The following is a 24,411-nucleotide window of genomic DNA, read 5'->3' on the forward strand; positions in this document are numbered from 1 at the left end:
TCTAGGCTCGTTTTCTCTTGGGAGGAAGGTACAATACCCTACCCCACAATAATTTAAACCTTTCCAGGATCTTTGAGAAGCTTCACAGTAAAAGAGAACCATATCGGTTTAGCAGTTTGTTAGATCCTTCTTTATATAAAAACAGACAGACAATTCTATATGAGGATAAGATAGAAATTGATTGTCTAATCTATTGAGGCTGGGGGGGGGGGGTGTGTGTAAAATATTCAAAATTCAAATTTTTGGGGGTTAATCTTTATATGATAGAGGCAAGGAAGTCCAAGCTTTTTCATTTTTTTTTTGGGGGGGGGGAGTAAAAATTAAAAATTCATTTAGGGGAGGGGGTAATCAACCCTGAGCCCCCCCCCCTCTCTTGGACGTCCCTGATTTAATGTATGTATGTAGTTTTGCCTATTGTTGTGGCTGCGCTACTTACAGATAAAATTGTCCTTGTCTGTTATCTAATCTGGTATTGGAAAGACTAGAAGCCAAAACCCGAGTTCATTTATCAATCATGGGTCGAATGAGAAAAAATGGCGGGAATTCACTTCTCCACGTGGTGGGTGTATTACATTATCAAATTATCAGAATAGAATATTGATACAGCAGTATAATTAACTGTTCTTTCCAGGGATCTTAAGGGACAAGACAATGGATGATAAACATCTCAAATAGTGAACAAAATTAACGAACCCAGTAAAAGTGTCGGACTGATTTTGACGTAGCCAATGAGAGGCCACTATAAATTTTACCATTGGTCAATAATGGCCTCTCATTGGCTAATTTTTTTTACGTCATAATCAGTCCGACACTATTAATGGGTTCAAAATGAACCAATCTGTGATTAAATAATTGGGGGGGGGGGGAGTTTGAACCAACCAATCAGTGTTCAATAAAAGTATTCCTAGTTTTTAGTCAATGAATGAGAGGGCACTTTTAAAAAAACTTTGGGCACCAGTTCAATGTCCCCACCCCCCAACTACTCGGTACAGTTGCTTTATTCTCATGATCAAACCAGGGATTTAAAGGGATAAGATAATGGCCGATAAATTGATGTACATCCCCAATGATTATCCACAAAATTATCCCTTAAACAGATTAAAATTAGTGGTTGACTTATTAAGACACTTAAACAATCAAACAAAATTGTATTAAAGTCCCCAAAGTTGTTAAGCCAATGAATAAGAAAACGCTATTATAAAACTTTTGAGACCCATTATTCTGTTTACAAAAACAAGAATGACAACATCCATAGAAGCGGGTCACTGAAACGGTAGGACAAACGGACACTAACACTTGTATAGTGTCAGAACTTAATAATCAGAATATAAATGTATAAGATTTGAAGCAAAATTGTAAGTAAATTTGTTGATAACTGCTTGATACAGGATAATGTTTATGGACGTACTTACATTTTTAGGACTTGATTATAGAGTTGCTTCGCTTATAACAGTATACTTTGTTGTCCCAGGAATCAATCTGATTCAATATACCAAAAATCAGATCAATCCGATGATTATATAACATAAAAATTTGTTGTTAAAAAAAGTAAAAAAAATCAACATGTTTAAAATGGACGTACGGACATTTTGGTAATGATTATAGAGTTGCTACGCTTTCTAAATCGTACCTAACTACTAAAGGAATAACCATGCAAAATTTGAAATCGATAGGACAATTCTAACATGCCTAAATTAACGGAAAAAGCTATCCGTTACGGACGTACGGACGGATCGACCCTAATTATAGAAAAAACAAGGATGACAACATCCATAAAAGCGAAGCACTGAAACGGTAGGACAAACGGACATTAACACTTGTATAGTGTTAGAACTTAATTATCATAATATAAATTTATAAGAGTCGAAGCAAAATTGTAAGTAAATTTGTTGAAAAACTGCTTGATACAGGAAAATTTTTATGGACATACTTACATTTTTAGGACTTGATTATAGAGTTGCTTCGCTTAATACATTATACTTTGTTGTCCCAGGAATCAATATACCAAAAATCAGATCAATTCGATGATTAGATCACATAAAAATTTGTTGTTAAAAAAGTAAAAAAATCAACATGTTTTAAATGGACGTACGGACATTTTGGCAATGATTATAGAGTTGCTACGCTTTCTAAATCGTACCTAATTACTACAGGAATCACCATGCAAAATTTGAAATCGATAGGACAATTCTAACATGCCTAAATTAACGGGAAAAGCTATCCGTTACGGACGTACGGACGGACGGACCGACCCTAATTATAGAAAAGCTTCGCTTTTAAAAAAAAATAATTCTTTAATGCATTATAATTTCGTCTTTATGTTATGTAGAGCGTTATACGTTCGTTTGTCTGAAGCTTAAGATCTTGTTAACCGCTGCTGGACAGATTTTGCTTTACATTTACTCACTGTTTAATTTATGGATGTGACTTGAAGGCTGTGCAAACCGCTTAAATAAGTATTTTCAAAAGCCTAAAATTTTTTTTAACCTACCCGTGAAATATTTTTTGCAAATTTTTTTTTATAAATTTTCAGTATGGCATTAAAACCGATTAATATCCGCTGGATTAAAACCAGTTTTCAGCCTTCACCTTCTCGGGGCTAACGAAACTGGTTTTAATCTTGTAATATCCGCGGAAAGCTGTCTATGATACGATGCAATAAATAACTATTCTAAATGTTACAATTTAAACCAAACCCAAGCTAAGGTCCAGAAAAAAAATTTATTTCAAATACAAGGAGGGGTTAATGTGCTACACAATGCACTTTGAGGGAAACCGCTGTCTAATAAACTAAAACATTCAGGGAGAAATGGGACAATAGACTGTTTATTACACTAATCCTCAAAGTTTTATAATAACGTTTACTTATTTGTTGGCTTGACATTTTAGTGTATTTTGATTGGTTGATTCAATAAGTTAAGTGTTCAAAGTTTCAACTTCTAATTTTAATCAATAATAGGTGTAATTTGTGTATCACCATTGGGGATGTACAACAATTTTTCGGCCATTGTCTTATCCCTTTAGATCCCTGTACTTACCACTTCAACTGGAATCAATTTCTCGCCATTCTCATATCCTTTACACTTGGCGGGGGTGTTGGGTTTGTGCACGATTTTTCCTCTGGTCCTAAAAAATAATCAAAATCATAATAATAGTAAAATTTTATTCAACAAGATTAGTTGTCATGAAAAAAGACAAACACGTCCTACTGGAGGGGGAAAGGAAAATAACCTGTAACCAAAATTAGATATGAAATTTAATAGCCTAAAACATCCAGGGACCTATAAGAAGCTTCCATAGGATGGAGGACTAAATCGGTTTGGTATTTATCAAAATCTTAAGCTACAAAAAACCTTACTACTTTATATAGTAGGATAATACATTTTGTTTAATTAAAATATTCCATAGAGAAATATATAAATTGTATATACAGGGTGGGGCACATAAATCCGGACTTTTTCTAATTTTGAAACAAATTAATATAAAATCGTCAATTTTAAAGATTTTATTGAATTTTAAAAACTGAGAGGTAGAATAGGTATATGACTGTTAGATTATTCAATAAAATCGCCGCCAGCCTCAATTACCGCCCCTACCCGCCCCCTGAACAGCACGCAGGCCCTGGTCATCATGTCCCTGTACAAGATGGCGAAATTCTCCTTCTTAGTGGCAATGAGGGATATCTTTTTAGTATCAGCAAATCTATTGGATCGTGCTTTAAAGTAGCTCTGGGCTCAATAGTCCAATAGATTAAGATCTGGGCTGCTTGGAGGCCACATTTCCTTAGGGACGTGAGTAACCGCAGGATCCAAATTACCATCTTTCAAGCTACCCTTTGACACGGCGGCTCTTATTTGGGCCACAGTTGAGCTAGAACGACGTTTTATATCTTTTTGGAATTGGCATGAAGATTGAGCTAGGGTTGTCGTCGCAACCCATTGTCTAAAACGAGATTCAAGGTTCCATATGGGCCTCTGAAGACGAGAACCGTGAAATTTTCAATATTTTTTCGTTTTTGACATCTCACAATCTGCCACGTGTCACTTGGCCGGAGTACTACGGCCAAGCTAGTTGGGATTGGGAGCTCTAGTCATTTCTAGTACCTAACTTATGTATCTAACAGTACCTTCAGCAAGTTTCATGAGCAACGCGCGCAGTCCGAATTTACCTTGTTGAATATAAGCGCGGCCAGCTCGGAGTACACGTCCTACATCGTTCAAAGATTTGTATGGGTAAAAAGGTTATTACCTAAGCTTTCTATAGTGGGGTCAAACGTCCTGATCGGTCAAGTAGTCTTGGCGCTATGGCCGTTTAAAAAAAGTCCTGATTTATGTGCCCCACCCTGTACATTGTTTCACAATTATCGTCATTGGTGTGCACTGAAAAACTAAAAATATGGGGAGGGATAGGTTGAATTTTTTTTCTAGAGGTTAGCAGAGGTTCAGTGGTTTGCAAATTCTTAAGGGGTGGACAAATATACAGACATACATACATATGTGATGAAATATACATTATTCATATATCAAGAAAAAAGTTTATGACATAAGCTATGGTTGCACTTTTAATACGATAAAATTCTGATGCACGGTGCTTTGATACTCTAAAAAATTAGCACTGTTAAGGCAAAGAACATAATCCTATTATATAAAGTAGTAATGGTTTTTATTGAAAGTTTAAGATCTCAATATCTACTGTACTGATTGGGTGAACACAGCAAAAGTGTCGGATAATCAAATTTTTTGTTATAATCAGTCCGACACTTTTACTGTGTTCTGATTGGGTTCTCTATTTCAGGTAATCTTTACAAAAGTTCCTTGATGGTTTTAGACTTTCAATTTTTAGATTTAAGTTTTGTGATGGTTCTAAGCTCTTTTTTAGCTACTTTAGATAAGAGCCCTAGATGCTAGGGATGCAGCCACTTGTTGTACATAAAGCCACAAGACTTTGCTAAGGATCACAGATGCCGCGTCTATAATGTGACTCAACACCTAGAGATTTTTGATAGATTGATAGATTTGAACATAATTGTTCATGAAACCATAGGGCTTCGCTTGGGAGCACAGATGCCGCGTCTATGAGATGATGCAACACAAATAAACTATTGATTGATGGATTGATATCAATCAACGCTGTTAAATATTGATATTTCTGCGGAAATCATTGTATCCCATTGTCATTGAAGATGGTTATAAAAATAAAGATTCCAAAAAATGTTCTAATTAACTTTTGTAAGTGAGACAATGCTATTCAGTTCTTATTACAATGGCCTTTCAAAATTAATAAGATTCTTTTTAAGTTAAACTTTTGTATTCTTGTTATATCGACTCAATAATGCTATTAGAAAATGGTAAACAGTAGATATATGTATGTTTTAATGTAGAACTTAATATCGACGTGGAAAATAAGTTAGATTTGACCACATTTATTAAATCACTAATAATCGACATATAATATAAAAAGGGGGGCATTTTTGCGATATTCCGTAAAGTTGGGAGTAAGCTTCCAGTCAAAGGCGCTTTTTAGATCAAATTGTTCTTAATTATGACCAAACGCATAGTATAATAAAAAAAATAATTAAGAACAGAGATTTATAGAGATGGAGAATTGACCATTTATGACAAACGGACTATTGGATGGACTAGCCAAAATTTTGTAGTAACTTTGCTAATAGAAATATTACTTATTACTATTTATTAAACTAGCGGCTACGGCCCTAGAGGCCTCTAGGGGTATATGAGGTTATGATGGCCTGAATTCGACCCTTCTTCCTCTTTTTTAGTTGTTGGGGTTTGGGGTGGTGGTACCCACCCTAAAAATAGTTATAAACCTTCCCATGACCTATGAAATGCTACACTGTAAATGTGAACCGTATCGGTTCAGTGGTTAGAGAGATCCTTCGCTACAGACAAAAACACCTTACTACTTTAATTTTAGGATATATTGCTTTAAAATTTAATATAAAATGAATAAACCTAATCCTTGTATAATTAAAACAAAGAAATGTATTATAAAAAGACCCTAGGAAGGAGAAAAATTAAAAGAAAATATTGTGCTTCCATTATTAAATGTATGAGTGAGAGAAAAAAGAATAATATTATATTTTGTTACACAGCATTGTAATTATCTGCATATAAAAGTATCATGATGTCTGTCTGTCTGTACTGAAGAATCTCGCTAACCGCTGAACCTGAATGGTTCTTATAGGTCTTGGGAAATTTGGGAAATTTGAGTAAAATACTATAGGCTAAGGGGTTAAATAACTAAATAATTCCCCATCCCAAGGACCTTGTACAGACTCACAATAGTGTAAGGAGTACAGCCAAGTAGCAGGAAACAATTTGCTAGCAGACAAAAAAGGTCCTTAACAGGGGGATCCAGGGTGTTGTCTGGTTATACATTAGGGCGGGTTCATATCGGAATTAGACAAAGAGATAAAATTAACCTTAAAAACATTTCTGACCGAAAAAGAATTTTAAAAAATTGAGTTTTAGAACGCGACCACTAAAAAATATATTTCATTACTTATTAATGTGCAAAGACGACATTTAAAATTTATTTTTGAATCAGAACTATGGCTTCATGGTGCTCCCTGGAAAGGCATTGAGGAGCTGAATCAGGAACTTTTGTCCGTTTCAAAATATCTCGTTCCTAGCCTTAGAAATCACTAAAAAAACACAATTTTTTAAGGTTTATTGTGAATTGTCTAATTTGTAGAGGTTTTTTAGATTTTCTCAGGCTAGGAACGAGATTTTTTGAAACGGTCAAAAGTTCCTGATTCTACTCCTCAATACCTTTCCTGGGAGCACCATGAAGCCATAGTTCTGATTCAATAAATTTTTGACTCCCATTTACAAATAGCTATACAATTGAATGTCTGGTCGTCAGCGGTTTTAAGACTTAGGATAAATTTTAAATCATCCAGAGGTGTATTATACTCATTTGCAGATCCCCGCTTTGGCCTCAGAATAAAAATGTCCAAAATCGACCCACCCTATTATACATCTATACTATAAATTTATTTTTGGGGGGGAAGGGTACCATCAAAAAATGAATTTAAAAGAATTACAAAATTCTACAAAAAAATAAAATTTTAATGGGTTTAAAATTAAAACGTGTAGGTATCAAATTTCCCAAATGAGGGGTACGTAAAAAGAAGATTTTAAAATTTTGATTTAACAAAGCTACGCTATGAATAAGGGAATATTCGTACGTCCGACGATCACTGAAAGATAATTAGAATAAGTTGCACACTTAATTAATTTGAAAACATATCTGTTTGATAATTAGAAAAAATGTATATTTTAGAAATTTTAAAACATAACTGCATTAAATATAAATGAAACTGGCTTAAAAAATTTAGGAACTCTTATGAAAACTTGATTGGTTGATACAAAGCATCAGTGTCTAATCTTTTCCACCAATGATATTAATCTCACAAACTAAACCTCTGACAATGGTCCTACCTGGACTCTACAGAGTACTACAACAATAAAAGTAATTTTTGATACATTAATTTATCGTTCATTATCTTATTATCCCTTGATCTCTAGAATTACTAATCTGCTATCGAATTATAATATTTTACATCCAAGAATTTAAGGTAGGGGGAGAAAGTCACACAAAAATTTGCCACGTGACATCATAAAAATGAGGGATTATCCATCTCTTTTTAATGGTTTTCTTTCCTACTTTTCTCATCTCCCTTATTTTTATGACGTCACGTGTCTGATTTTGAGTGACTTTCTCCCCCTACAATTTAAGACGTCCTAAGAAGCTAAGAGCGCAGTCGATAGTTATTAAAATCTTAATGCAGAGTGATTAGCTTGGCTTCTAAAGAAAGGGTTCTACAATAAGATTACAATTTTGACCTATTTTGTAGTAGGAAATAAGATATACTTACATTTCATTAATTTTCCATTAATGTCAAACTGTGATTTGTTCTAAAAAGTTACATGACGAATTTATGTTGTCTTTTAGTAACTAGAATAGGTACTTACTTTATTCCGTCAAAAAATTTAGAAAAAATACTTCATTTTTAAAAATCAGAGCACGGCAGTCGCATGTAAGCTTTTACAATTTAAAAAAAACTAGATAGAAGTTTAAACATGACCGAAATATGGCAATCCATCTTTTAAAGCCCTGTGCTTTTAAATAAACTCGTGCAAATATTTGTTATACTAGTGTAACATCTTAGGAGGTCTGTATTTAAAGGGAAAGGACAAGAAAATAGCCTAAAACCATGTTAGAACCTATGTGGCTCTTTTCTAAAAGGAAGAAGTCAAGCAATTCAGTGGTTATCGAGATCTTAAGGACATAAGAGGAATAAACTATTATGCTGAAAACACCTTAAATCAATATTATATTTCTGATATTCAAAATATAAAATGTACTTTTTTTGTTATAAAAAAATTCTACTTTGAACATGCTTTAGTTGTGTGTTATAATAAACTAAGTTTCCTCGATTCTCTCCAGATGAAACAAGGATGAAAATATTTGTAAGTAGAAAAGCACAAAATTTATCAAGAAAGTGGGTATTTTTTTGCACATTTCATATAAAATTGTGTGTTACTGTTTAGTCAAATGCACTTTTTATCAAACTGTTCTTAATTATGACGATTTATATACATTTCGTCATAATCTAGAACATTTTGACTTAATAAGCGCGTTTGACTAAATTGTAACACACAACTTTAAAGAAACTACCAGAAAAAATAATCCCTTTTGTAACATATTGTCATTGGCAAGATCATCTAGAAAAGAAATTTTAGCTGCCAATATCTAGTAGCGGCTGAGTAGTCAAGATATTCCCCATAAAAATGCCATTCCTTTTATAAGAATTACTGACGTACTGACAGACAAAAAGAGCTAGAGACTTGATGCTCATTGGTTAGATAACCTAACTATGTTTAGTAGAGTCGAGTAGTTTATATATGTTCCTCATAGCAATGGATATAGAGTAGAATATTAGTGAATTTGACAGGGTAAACATTGTTGTCAATTTAGATTGCTATTTCTAATGTCACTTATGGGTTAGTTCGTTCATTCATTAGGAGGGGAGGGTATGGGATTTCGGGTTTCTATCTTAAAAGCAGTATCAGCATAGGGACTTAATTGGTGACATACGGACGGACATTTAGAATAATTGAGTAGCCACGCTACTAAAATATTGTATGAGAAAAAACCTGAAGAGACAAATTTTTATCCCATTCTTCTGTTGATAGATGTAATAAGGAAGATGTACAAAATAAACAGACACAATATAAAAAAAAGCAGACAGGGAGGGGACATTGGACTGTAATTTATACCCAGTTAAGTAAACACATTATATCTTTCTTTGGCCTAAAAACTTTGGATACTTTATCAAATCTTACCAGATTATAATTAGTCGTTAAAACGTTTGGACGCTCAACTTATAGAACCAACCAAACAAAATTTAAAATGTCCCGTCTCTCCCTTATTTATATCTGTATGTGGTGCATGCAAGAGCGTGAACATTATTGAGGGAGGAGACATTGGGCTGTTTATTACACTAGGCCCCAAATTTTATGACAACAACTATGGGGACTATATTAAATTTTAATTGGGTGATTCAAAAAGTTGAGTGTTCAAACGTTTCAACTAATAATTGTAATCTACAGAAGGGGGTAATTTTGCTTATCATCATTGAGGATGTACATTGTACATCAATTTATCGGACATTGTCTTATCCCTTTAGATCCCTTGTGCCCATAGACTAGCTAATTAAACAAGAGCTTTTAAAGAGTTTTAAAAAATGGAGAATGTACTATACAGCCAATCCTTATTCATATTGCCTAAATTCTTTGTATCTTGTCTTAGATATACAATATGTAGAGTTAATTTAGGACGCGCATCCACATTGATTCATATATATAAGATATAAGATACTTCTAAAAGATGTCTAATGTTTTAAAGAATGAATAAAAAATAGGTTGTGACTGTGAGGTTTAATGGAAAGACGTGCAGATATAATTTACTAAATATGTACAGCTTATTTATTGTACTGTTGGCAGGGGTAAATTTTGTTTATCCACCCCCCAAAAAAATTTACCCCCGGGGTAAAATTTTTTGGGGGGTAATTTGATAATGTATTAATATTTCGTAGTAAAAGTGCGCGCGAAGCGCGCAAAAATTTTTTTTTGTTAGGGATTTTTATATTTTTGGGGGGGTATTTCCCCCCCTAAAATTGTTTGGGGGGAGTAAATACCCCCTCCTAAATGGTTGGGGGTGCCTACGGCACTCCCAAGGTAGAGGTAAATTTTAAATGGGAGGGGTAAAATGAAGAATATTTTGGGAGTGCCTACGGCACCTCCAAATTCGTTTGGGGGGGGGGGTGGTAATCACAGCATAAATTTTATCATTGGTCAATTACAGTGTATTCTGGCCTCTTATTGGCTATTCTATAGTATGACGTCATATTCTGTGGAGGGACTTTAATCATCTTCAATGGAATCGCCCGAAAAGACAACTAACAGGGTGTACAAATCTTTGAAAAGAAATTCGACTGCCACCTAGAGCTAGGTGTGAGAAGAGAAATGGTGGTTGAAGTATTAGAGTGGTAAGATTAATGACTCTAGGAACAAAGAATTAGAAATAATTCTCGCTTTTTCTTACAATGCACAGGGACATGCCATCTTAAGAAAAAAACTATTATACAAACTTTTTCTTACTCGTCAAATTTTCTTTATTGATAGCGTTAGCGGTAGGATTTGATGTTAACTTTTTTGTAATTTGCAGAAGAATTTTATTATTTTGATTATAATTTGAAGTTAAAGAATTTTATACAGGGAGGGAGGGGATAGTGGGCTGTTTGCTTATTACACTAGTCCCCAAAGTATTATAATAGCATTTCCTTATTCGTTGGCTTCACAACCTTGGGGACTTTGACTAAATTTTGATTGGTTGGTTAATTTAGTTCTGTGTCCAAATGTTTCAACCATTAGCTGCAACCTACAGAAGGGGTACTTTTGTGTATCATCATTGAGGATGTACTAATCACTGTCCCTGTTTTTAACTCCCTGCATTTCATCTGATATATGGAAACACGGAGATAAGTTACCTTCAGAAATTAGGAATAGCTTAAAAATTTAAATCATTTTAATTAAAGATGTAAGAATTGCAATAATATTTTTGTTGTTTGTGACAAAAGATCTTTGTAACTGAAGAACTCTGGGTAGAACACATCATTTATAAAAAGTATTTTTTTATCCTATAATATAAAGTTTTTTTGTCTGAAACTTAATACCTCGGAATTGGCTTGTACCTATTGGTTATACTTTTCATTAAAGATTCGTAAATGAATTTGGATGGTTTTAGCTATTTTTCTGACAACCTCTAGTATTCTATATTGCAAGGTTAGATTTATTTCTAATTTTGTTAATCTATTCTACTGTTAAACCTGACAGATTTAAAGGTTTTTGACGACTTTTTAGAATTTGATATATATGCCATAACTATAATAAAAACCCCTAGGTAAACAGAGCTTATGACTTGGATGCGGAGCACTGAAGAAGACCTAAAAGGTTAAGATGGTCATAGGTAGAGGCCGAGAATCTTGCCAAGGACATTAAGACATGGAGGAAAAGAGTAAACCCACTCTCTGAAATTTTTTTTAATAATTATGTAATTAACTATACTATGAATGTATAAGTGGCACCTACCTATCCTATTCCTTGGTTTTGAATGTAAGTTGAAAACAAAAATTTGGATAAATAAAAGGGTGTGTCTTCATTTCCGCATATTATGACATCTGCATAGTGTTTTATATTCGCGAAAAGACACAGTAGCCAATAAATATGTTTAATTAATTAATGCAAAGATAAACAGGTCAGTGTTTCTAAGTGATGAAATATTAGACAAACAATTTAATTTTTTCTTAATTTTATATTTAAATTATTAACTGTTTTAACATTGTTACGTTGTATATTCCAATTACTAATAAACCTAAACTCTCAAAGTGTTCTAGCTAATGGGGAGGGGGTAAAGGGGTGTTTACCTCCCTCAAGCTTTAAAACCTCTCATTTTACCTCACTAAAAATTTAAAAAAATACATTAGATTACCCACCCAAAACCTTTGAAACCCCTCATTTGACCCCCCCCCCCCTTAAAGTAAACAGCTTGACCGTCCCTGGCTGTTATGAGATTAGGTGACAAGTGCGGTAGTGGATTATCACCGAAACAAAGTTGGAATCTAAAAACTTTTGAATCAACAAACAATATATTAAATGTATAAGTATAGATAACTACCAGGTTCCAGTGATGGAGACCTTCTTCGGCTGCTAGTAAATTGCTTTCTCCTCTTTTGCAGCGACTTGGCTGATATTCAAAAACCTATTTGAAAGTCGGCACAGAGGTGGGGACATACAGTTATTTATACCCTTCCCCATCTATTGTTTTACTTTAATTTCTCGATGTAGGTTAAATGATATTTTATGGTAAAATCTTTCTTTTTTTCAGGATTTTTCATCAATAACTTGATATGTATATTGTATTAATAAAAAATGGGTAAAATAGTTATCTGATTTCATAAAAATTATATTTTTTTTATGTAAAGTAGTATTTTTATTCGTCCGAATTTGCTAACTACTGAACCGATCAAGTTATCCATTATAGAGATCTTTCGCAAAGGTCCTTTGTTGGTCTTAAAAATTTATTTTGAACCAAACACTGTGTTCGATATAAAATTCTTCCAAATAAAGTATAAAATTTTTAATTTCAAGAATAATAAAAAGCTTTGCCAATGTTAAACTAACTCTAATAATAAATAATTTTTTTTGTTATAGTCATGTTGTCTTTATTGACTAATGACCTTTATGATCTTTAAATGATCTTGATTGGTTGGTTCCAACTAGCTGTTTATTTACATATGAATGTCTGCTTTTGCTTTTATCTTAAGTCTTTATTAATGTTGGTACCAAGAAAAAGAATTTACATTACAACGGGAGATGTAATAATTCTTCTAAAACCTTTAAGATCCATCTTTTTAACAACAGATAATTATCTATCTCTTTAAAAGAGTTAAAGACTCTAGGGGGCTAGGTGTCGCTTCGAGTTCTAGACCTCTCTCCACGCACCTTGGAACATACATACAATACATATGATTGCGGCATAAAGCGTCCAATCACCCATCAGACAACCAACTCTCTGAGATGCACGACCTTTGTCTGAGAAGTCCCAACTGTGCATGGTAGCGAGTTGCGCCTGTTTTGGGCCAAGGCATTCCCCCCACTCTAACTATTTACGTCGCGCATCTGACATAGTAGCAGTGGGAACCATTTTTAACGTCTTTAGTTAAAACGCGGTGTTGGACCGAGATTCGAACCTATCACCTTCCCGACGACGAGCGGATGCACTACGTGTTGAGCCTCTTTACTTTTCTTTTATCAAAATATGTTTACTTATTAATAAGTTTTTTTGTTTGTAAAGATATCGCTGACTACTGAACCGATTGAATTTGCTTCACAAATATTTAGGATTGCTTTTAGACCTTTAAGTTTTTAAATTAAAGTTTAAGGGTGGTTTTTCCCCTGATATTTTTTATTTGCAAGATGCTTGAGACGCACTTGCTCTTTTGTTTTTAAAGTTTTTAAAGCTACTGTTAAATCAAGCAGCTTTATAACATTTTGATTTAAATTCACGCTTCTCCTGATATAATTTAGGGATTATGCATTTATACGGTCCTTGTTGACTTTCTGATTCCTTACTTTTGTGTTACAATTAATAATTATTATTTTTAAAAGCAAGGCTTTCCTATAATTAGGGTCAATCCATCCGGACGTAGGTCCGGGACGGATAGCTTTTTTCGTTAATTTAGGCATCGGTCCTATCGATTTCGAACTTTGCATGGTTGTAATTAGGTACGATTTAGAAAGCGTAGCGACTCTATAATCATTACCAGAATGTCCCAACGTCCATTTTAAACATTATTTTCGCCCTATACACCTTTCAGTTTATTAGAGTACATGCTATTCTGGTGTATGATCCAATTAATAAAGAATCCATTGCGACTCCTCATTTGGATACTCAAATTTCTTACCTCCAGGTATAGTTGACAAAGGTGAACTCGACCAAAGCAGCGAAAACAAAGGCTGTACACGTTCCCATCCATATATCAATAGCCTAAAGTATAATAATAGTTATTTATAGCATCGTATTATAGGTTTTTTTAACGTTTGATAGAAAAATAACAAAATTTTAAGATTAATTCCAATTTTGTTGGCGAATATAGCATGGACCAATTTTAGCATTCGTGGAAAATTTCTAAGAGAAGATAAAAAACATGATTTTTCAGCATGGATAGTAACTGGTTTTAATCTAGCGGTACTCAATCTAGGGATCTTAAGAGATTATCCCAATGGTGATGAAAAAAAATATCCCTTCTGCAGATCAAAATAGAACCAACCATCAAAATAATACCCAAAGTTTTGAACAAACAAAGAAGATAACTTTTGGTACCAGTGTAATTTCCCTCCCTCAAAGCTTTAATTCAATTCTAATGCTGAAGGAGTCCTAATTTCTCTTAAAACATATTTACCATCCCTAACTAAATAAATAATTTGATATTATAAGACACTCACGTTTCGTAGCATGTATTTGACAGGTATAACGTTCATACGTACGTCAATTAACAAGGATAACAACATTTACAACAAAGTATTAAAGACTAATAAAGGTCTTTTGGTACACTCATAGAGAGAGAGAGAGAGAGAGAGTCCACTATCTTAAACTTTAGTTTTAAATATTCTAAAGGATTGTGATAGAATAGTTATTTCTCGTATCGTATTATAAACGGCTTTCCGCGGATATAGAAATGTACAATTATAAGATTAAAACTAGTTTTTTTAGCCCCGTGGTGCCGAAGGCACCGGCTAAAAAAACTGGTTTTAATCTTATGATTGTACATTTCTATATTGGTAGAAAACTGGATATAATACGATACTAGACATTGTTTTTTCGTATGGATGAGAACCGGTTCCTATCCACCGGATTCGAATGAATACGAGAAAAAGTTTTATTGTGAGGTATGAGCTACCCTTCCCTAAAGACATACACACCATTTATAATGAAGGAAGGGGACAATGGACTGTTTATTACACTAGTCGTTAAAGTTTTATAGTAACGTTTTCTTAATCGTTGGTCTATCAACTTTCGGGACATTTAATGAATTTTGATTGGTTGGTTCATTAAGTTGAGTGTCTAAACGTTTCAACCATTAATTGTAATCAACAGAACTGGTATTTCAGTTTATCAACAATGGGGATGTACAGCAATTTATCGTTTATTTGCTTAACCCTGATGATCACTGCCATTTATTTACATGAGGATAAAACTAAATAAATGTAAAGAAACTTTGCTGCGGCAAATCAATTCCAGTTTAATAATTAGAATAAAGAAAAAAAGAGATTAATCAATTTACTTTTTAGACACATACATATATTAATATTAATTTTAAAGGCAAAATTTTTCTATATTTCAGGGGTTTCCGTCCGTATGTGCAGTCAGTAACTGATAGCACTTATCATTCCTCCGACAATTTTGTATAAATAAGAAAGTGAAGCAAATCTATGATTGTTAATATTTTAACATGTTTTAGCTTTTTACACCAATTTTTAATGATTATTCTATTTATTTGATTTTTGGTATCATAATTTCTTGGGTGTTAAGGCCCAATTTTTTGAGCAAACCTTCTCTATAATCAAGCATTAATATGTAAGTATGTCTTTATTAAGCATCCTGTAATAGATAAAGTTTGCAAAAGATTTCGAAACATTTTATAGATTTTAATCTAATATTGCGTTTTTATAGTATTAGATGCTGACACTGCATTTTTAAGATTTGCTTTTATAGATGTTGTCATCCTTGTTTTTCAGATAAGTAAAAAAATTATCAAAATAATAATTATATTTATAACAAGAATCACAACAATCAAAATAAAATAATAAAAAAATACTCTACAGATCTTTGAAGAGACAAGCGTAAGAGTTATAGAGTAAAAGTTCTCTGGTGAGAGGAATCATCACAAAAAATCCAATATCCCCCCCCCCCCATGGGGTTACAGATTGAATGACAAACTGACGTACAGAAAAAATGTGTAAACTACATGCTTCGCTTCTCAAAATGAGGTGAAATAAAATTTTATCCACAAAAGTAAAAAACCTTTTTTACCTAAGTATAAAATATTGGAGAAAAATTTTCCTTGTTTAAATATAAGGATGACAACATCCATAAAAGCGAAGCACTGAAACGGTAGGACAAACGGACATTAACACTTGTATAGTGTCTGAACTGAATAATCAGAATATAAAAGTATAGGAGTCTAAGCAAAATTGTAAGTAAGTTTGTTGAAAAACTGCTTGATATTAGATAATGTTTATGGACATACTTACATTTTTAGGACTTGATTATAGAGTTGCTTCGCTTATAATATTGTTCTTTGTTGTCCCAGGAATCAATATACCAAAAATCAGATCAATCGGATAATCAGATCACATAAAAATTTGTTGTTAAAAAAAGCAGAAAAATCAACATATTTAGAATGTACGTACAGATATTCTGGTAATGATTATAGAGTTTAAACGCTTTATAAATTGTACCTAACTACTACAGGAATCACCATGCAAAGTTTGAAATCAATTCTAACATGTCTAAATTAACGAATAAAAACTATCTATCTCGGACGGACGGACCCTAATTATAGAAAAGCTTCGCTTTTAAAAAGACTAAAAGTTCCAAATTGGAGATAAATTCAGATATGAAAGATAAACCGCATAAAGAATTTTAAAATTTCAAATTTTGAAAATTTTTATTAATGTGTTTCTTTTATGTCGTTTTGATATTAATTAACGAAAAGTTTGGCCCATGATAAAAATATTTTTAAAAGCGAAGCTTTTCTATAATTAGGGTCGGTCCGTACGTCCGTCCGAGATAGAAAGCTTTTATTCGTTAATTTAGGCATGTTAGAATTGTCCTATCGATTTCAAACTTTGCATGATGATTCCTGTAGTAGTTAGGTACGATTTAGAAAGCGTATCAACTCTATAATCATTACCAGAATGTCCGTACGTCCATTTTAAACATGTTGATTTTTCTGCTTTTTAAACAACTAATTTTTATGTGAACTATTTATCCGTTTGATCTGATTTTTGGTATATTAATTCCTGAGACAACAAAGAACAATATTATAAGCGAAGCAACTCTATAATCAAGTCCTAAAAATGTAAGTATGTCCTTAAACATTATCCTATATCAAGCAGTTTTTCTGCTTTGACTCTTATACTTTTATATTCTGATTATTCAGTTCAGACACTATACAAGCGTTAATGTCCGTTTGTTCTACCGTTTCAGTGCTTCGCTTTTATGGATGTTGTCATCCTTGTTTTTCTAGCAAATACGCTATCTTGTTATAGTATAGTGAAGGTTATAGTTATATTTACAGAGGCTACCTCCACCTTTCATAGAAAAATTCGAAAAAATCTCCCCCCTCCCCAAAAAATATTTTTTTTTCGTATTTAAAAAAAGTGATAATAATCCAGATATTTTCAAAAATCTAAATTTTTTCTCATATTGATATTGCCAATTATTCCTGAATTAAAATTGTGGGCTTACCTTTACATAAGAAGTCTGGGGCACATTCGTTCCTGAAAATAAAATAAAAAGATTAGGTGAAGTGAAAGAAAGATATTTATCTCGTCGTATTATAGACAGCTTTCCGTGAATAGTAAAATGAAAAATTAAATGATTAAAATCAGTTTTATTAGGCTCGAGGTGCTAAAAGCACGGGTTAAAAACATGTATTAAATTTATGATTTTATTTTATTATTGGCAGAAAATTGTCTCTAATACGATGCTATACATGATTTTTCAGTATGGCTGAGAACGATTCGTCGGATGCTTATCTACAATAAGATAATCTAAAACTCACGAAACCTATACGTGATTTTCAGATGTCGTTGGGGGGCAACACATAGTATAATTGTCGACCTTTACCTCTGCCCTCCATATATTATCATTTTATATTTATTTCGCTTGTTGGTTTTACCTTGTTTCTGTCTCAAACTTGTAAAGATAAATGTCGTCTGATTAAGAGTTTAAAAGTAGATTATCGGATGCACCCTTAGTTTATACGGGCTCTGTATTAGAAGGGAGATATACCTTAAACCAATTATAGGATATATGTTAAACTTCTCTAAAATGAAAAACTCAATATGTTTAGTGGTTAATGAAATCTTAATGGATAAACAAAAAGATGAATCTAAATATTACAGAGCTACATACATATGACATTTAATATAAAGTTTATTGAGTAGTTTATCACCTTTATAAACTCTATTACACATTTATACAACTTGACCAACAAAAATTTTTGGCGGATTTTTATTATGCAACAAAATCTTAATAAGGCTTTGCTAAATCTAAAAAACCTAATAGTTTTTAAAGGAATAGTTATATCTAGTATCGTATTATAAACAGCTTTCCACAGATATAAAAATATACAATTATAAGATTAAAACCGAGATACCAAAGGCACGGGTTAACAATACTAGTTTTAATATTATGATTGTACATTGTTATATTCGTAGAAAACTGGATATAATACGATACGATACATGACTTTTCAGTATAGCTTTGAACCGGTCCTAATCCAGCAGACACCGTACTGGAAAATATTATTCTTATCATATATTTTCCCTTTACTACTATCTTTTTTTCTCCTATTATATCAACGACAAAAAATATTAAGCATTTTTAATGCTGTATGTTTGACAAAATTGTTCTTGTTACTTTGCATTTGAAAGACACCTGTCGCATTTGCATCTGAATATCCTGGATATTAAAATCAGACAAGGAGAAAAATTTAGAAAAAGTATTTTTTGTGCTGTTCATAACACTAGTGGCTTCACCCCTAGCCTCTAGAGGCCTTTTTCTCAAGAGGTAATTAAAAAAATAAGTATTTCTTGTGCTGCCATTTATTTTAAAATAACCGCCTAAAAAATGGTGGGGAATTATTTTGTTTTTTGGAGGGTTGTGGGTGTCCCTCCCCAAGAAAATAGCCTAAAACCACCATAGTAGGTATATTCCCTGAAGAGTAGAATCCAATCGGTTCATTGGTTACCGAGATCTTAAGGGACGGACGGACAGACAACATCATTCAAGATGATATAATTCATTTATTAGAATAGCAGACAAAAAAGTCTTCATAACGGCTTAAGTTATGTCAGTCAAAATCACTTTTATTTAAAGATTTTTTTATTCTAATAGATTTGTTAAATATTTTCATGGAAAATTTTTCTCTGCTTCTAACGGAAATTAGAGAAGTTAAACGTTTGTGGAACGTTTAATCATCATTATAATAATCAGGGTTATGGCATATATTATGAGGAATCAAAAACATTTTTTAGATATCTTGCTTTAGAATTTTGTACACTCTTTTTAGATAAAGGCATTTTAGTAGGAATGTTTCAACAATTCTTCCTTTTTATCAAAGCCTTACCCAAATATTTTTTAATTCAGAGTTAAAAACTTTTTGAATTCAATACTTTTTATGTGTAGTTGAAATCTCCTACATATTGTGTATGAAATGTTTAAAATTCACCAATTTGTTAAAACTAAGCTTTGAACTCCCCTAAAACTAGTGGATATATATTTTTTTTTTTGGGGGGGGGGGGCGGGTTGATATTTCCCGAAATTTGTATCTATTGAATAATTAAAGTTATGGACATAATTGACCCTTTCCTCTACTGAATGTATAATGTATATTGTCTTCACTGTGTTGTACATTATTAATACCATTTTACTGTTATGAAGGGTTTAGGCTGTTTTAGAGTAATTGTAGAGTGTTTTTTTCAATTTCAAAGATTTTCGTAATTACTGAACCGATCGGATTCTACTCTTCAGGGAATATACCAACTGGACCTGTGATGGTTTTAGGCTATTTTCTTGGGGAATGGGACACCCACATCCCCCAAAAAAACAAAAAATCCATCCCCCCATTTTATTTTTTTTTAAAAGGATGGTTGTTGCACCAGTGTACCTGAATTTTTTAAATTACCTCTTGGGGCAAAGCCCCTAGAGGCTAGTTGCGAAGTTCTATAAAAAGAGCCGTTTTTTTTGTAAATTCTCTGTTAATAAAGAAAAAAATCCAGATTACTCCTGTTAGCCTCCAAAATTTAAAATTTAAATTTAAAAACTTATATAAGGAATGTCATATATTAATAACAAAACTATTTTTTTAATGGATTAATTTCATACTTCTATTAGCAAAAAAATAATATTTTTATGTCCAGACTTTAAAAAAAATGATAAATAAATGATAAAATTTACATTTATGCAAAAATTCTAAAATAATATATTATATGCATATATTATGAAAATAAATCTTATAACACTGATGGGATGTTTTTAAATTTTAACCAAAAAAACTGACAAGAACGATAGCAAACAACAATGGCCAACATTTCAAGCCATTTGTTCTTAATTTATACATAAAAAATAAGGGTGAGGAAGGAGAAAACAAACCAAAAGGGGAATCAAAAAGCTTTGAACGAAAATTAGTGTTTTTCATTTTTACAGACAGGCTGACAAATTTAAGTGTGTTGAGGGGAGGGGGGAGGTTGTAATGGGTTGAACACCACCCCCCCCCTTCTTCAAATTGAAATCTGAGGGCTAATCTCCCCTTTTTGCACCCTCTTAATATAAATACCCCTCTGCCAAAACATTGTTCTGACATTGATTTTCTTTGCAAAAAAAAATTTTCATTTCCAATGAACTCAATATAAATTATCCTTCTATTGGCAGGTATTGTAGCAAAGTCTGCCTGTTTTGTATATGTTTTTTAACTGATGGATTAAAGTGTATTTGTATTCATGTCCACACAAAATTTTCATCATTAATCACAGACACGCCCACACACACATATACACACACACACACAGACACACACTAAGCCAGGGATATGGGGATCAGGAGCTTGTTTTAATTATATTAAACAAAGATGACAACATCCATAAAAGCAAAACGATAGTACAAATGACTATTATCTCTTGTACAGTGTCAGAAGTGAATAAACAGATTATAAATAAATAAGTTTTAACAAAATTGTTAGTAAATTTGTTGAAAACTGTTAAATATAGGATACTGTTTAAAGAACATACTTACATTTTTTGTACTTATTAAAGAGATGCTTCGCTTATTATATTGTACCTAAGAATCAAAATTTCAAAAATCAGATTTAAGTAATAATTTAATTAACTGTTTTAATTAATCCAATGTAATTATGTACAAATTTTGTAGCATGACGGATAGACCGATGGACTAAGTAAGTTGTATACTGGATGCTCTTTCGTAAGCAGTATTTTCACAGAAAGTTAAGAAACTTACTATGTTTATAATGTTATAATTCAATAATACAATTTATGCTAAAAGATTGCATATTATGTTCTTGCTTATTAACATAAATTAAATAAAAATCTAAATAACTATGAATTAATTTTAAAACCTCCGGTGCGAACAATATTAGATCAATCTATTTTCATAAGAACTTTGTCGGTTAGGGTTAATTTATCCCTATTGCATTCTCCCTACTTGGGGAAATGTATATAACTGTACAAGTTTCTGGTTTTCAGTTTCTAACAAAGAAATTTTTCCTCTCTAATTCAATTTAATTAAGCTACATCATGCATGTTAGGAGACCCACGAGATTTGCTTTGTTAGGATAAAGAAAAAAGCAACAATAAATATGTAAAAAATATAAGAAAGGGGCCGACTGCAGAAGTTAAAAAGTTTAATTTTAAATTTTTTAGGTAGGAGTAAACAAGGATGACAGCATCCATAAGTAGCGAAGCTCAGAAATTATGAATGTATATTATGAATATATTTACCATATACCAGTGTCATCCTATATATTTGATGAAATAGGGAAATGACGAAAACTTCAAAATCACGCAACCTTTAAATCACGAAAAATTAAAAATCTAGGAATCGATCTAGCACCACAATATATAAACAAATCTTCATGAAACTGGATGGAAATATGTAGACTATTAGCATATTCAATCCCTGATAATTTCAGCCGTAAATTTTGAATAGGAATTGAGAAAAACAATAGAAAACCTAAAAATCTAGGAATCGATCTAGCACCCCTATTAATAAAAAAATCGTAATAAAACTTAAGGAAAATTTGTAAAATGTAAATTTAAGCAATCCCTGAAAATTTCAGCCCATTATCTTAAAAAGGAGTTGAGAAAATCAGAAAAACATGAAAATGTAGGAATCGATCTAGCACCTCAAATGACAGACGGTTGGACAAAACAATGTATAGATTAGATGGGCATATGTTATAAGAATCTTCACTAAAAATTTCAGCTGTCTATCTTTTATAGGAGCCGAGAAAATCACGTTTCCCCCACTTTGTCTCAGACGGACGGACAGACGGACAGACTGACGGTCAGACGGACAGACGGACAGACGGACGGACATTTCGAATTATAGAGTAGCTTCGCTACTAAAAATACAAATAGGGGGGGGGGGGGGGGGAATTGGTCGGTATATTAGCCTCATAACAGTCTCCACCTCGGACATAGTTAAAAAAATAAAAATCTATTTGGGGCTTCCCTAAGATAAGTGAAACAGTGACAAAAATGTTTCTATCTCATAAAAACAGGTTTATGGATAGCCTGATATCTAGTTGCCGAATGTGTACGCAGTTTCCTGAGTGTTTCCTCATCCTAGCTCAATATTTACTACTAGCTAAAAAAGCTTCAAACTTCAAAAAAAAAAATCAAAATTTAAAAAATTCAAATTTATAATGTATATTGTATAAATCGTTTACACATTCAAATTTTGATTTTTTTAAGGGAAGTTTGAAGATTTGTAGCTAGTAGTAAATATTGAGCGAGGATGAGGAAACACCCAGGAAACTGCGTACACATTCGGCAACTAGATATCAGGCTATCGGTTTATGTGAATTCTGTAATCTAACATGGACAAATCCTCTAGCTCAACGTCAACATAAATGTAAAGAGCAAGAATACGAATTACAAATTCAAAACCAGATTTAATAATTTAAAATATAACTCACAACCATGCATAATACGTCATTGTTCATGGTTTAATTAGAGCAATGCAATGACTGAATTAATAATTTAGAAAGATAAAATATAAAAGCAGTGGCGTGCACAGTTATTTGCCAGGGCTAAGGTTGTGACCCTTGAAGGGGCTGAAAAGGGGAAAGAATTTAAACCCCCCCAAAATATTTTTCGAATTAATTTAGTTATTGTTATTTGACTGTATTTTACCCAAAGTTTTATAAACTTGATCTCTTATTCATTGGAAGGTATAAACTATAAAGTACCCAATCTGTTCACACTATAAGTTTAGTCTAGTGGCTGTGCCCCTTGCATCTAGGGGCTCTAGATTCGAAGGGATAAAGAAGGGCAGAAAAATAGCGTAACACTATACCCAGACTTAATTATAAATTAAAATAGCCTAAAATCATCTCAGGGCCTATACGAAGCTTCCCTCTAAAGGATAACCGTATCGGTTCAGTGGTTAGCGAGACAGGGAGGAAGGGAGGGGACAATGGATCGAATATTCATATTTTAGGAGTCTCAGACTTTGGGGACTGGCTTAAAGGGAATGTGCATGAATTTAGCAGTTTCTGACTGACTTTGGGGACTAAAATATGAATGACGTCACGAGAAATCATGCAACATGACGGGGCATTCTTATGCTAACTAGCGCAATAATAAAAATGTAAACAATAAACAAACAGACAGAAAATTTTTAATTTAATTGTTTTAACATCATAATGAAAAAATAATTATGGAATATTTGTTTGCAGTTATGATTATAGAAATTATTGTATATATTTTTTTAAAATTGATAATTAAATTGCTTTTATATATCTTTTATTAATCAAATTTAAAATAAATGAGTTATAAAGTAGCTACGCTAATAGAATATATTTTCTGCTGTTGATTATAGCTCAGTGTATGGCAATATTAGAAAGAAATACATACACAAACAAGCGTCTCAATATACACACACATTTCTGAAAAAAATTTAGTGACACGTGGCGATTTTTGGTTTCCTTTTTCAAATGTTTTATTGACAAGATATGATATAATATTTGTATCCTTTTATATATAGTAATACGTTTTTTGTTGTTAATATAGTTCTCCATTTTAGAGGGCATTACATTACAAGATAAAATTTAGTCTAGTGATGATTTTATAAAAATTTTAAAAGCGAAGCTTTTTATAATTTAAGGGTCGGTCTGTCCGTACGTCTGTCCATTACGGTTAGCTCATTTTGTTAAATTAAACAGATTAAAATTGTCCTATAGATTTAAAACTTTACATGATGATTTCTATAACAATTAGGTATGACTTGAAAAAC

At 32.4% G+C, this 24,411-nt stretch overlaps 1 protein-coding gene across 2 annotated transcripts in view; it reads right to left on the reverse strand.

Moving 5' to 3' along the window:
• The window catches only part of LOC145328804 (glutamate-gated chloride channel-like), a 118,671-nt gene that overhangs the window by 15,778 nt on the left and 78,482 nt on the right, over window positions 1–24,411 (reverse strand). For both annotated transcript variants that reach the window (XM_080172676.1, XM_080172677.1), the window contains 3 exons: window positions 17,623–17,654; window positions 14,054–14,136; window positions 3,039–3,126 (listed from right to left, as the gene is read on the reverse strand). In XM_080172676.1, coding sequence (XP_080028802.1) covers window positions 3,039–3,126; window positions 14,054–14,136; window positions 17,623–17,654 — 203 coding nt within the window. The remainder of the gene's footprint in view (window positions 1–3,038; window positions 3,127–14,053; window positions 14,137–17,622; window positions 17,655–24,411) is intronic.

Source organism: Acartia tonsa, chromosome 9 (genome assembly GCF_053477335.1).
Source record: "Acartia tonsa isolate MP-2025a chromosome 9, ASM5347733v1, whole genome shotgun sequence".
NCBI lineage: Eukaryota > Metazoa > Arthropoda > Copepoda > Calanoida > Acartiidae > Acartia > Acartia tonsa.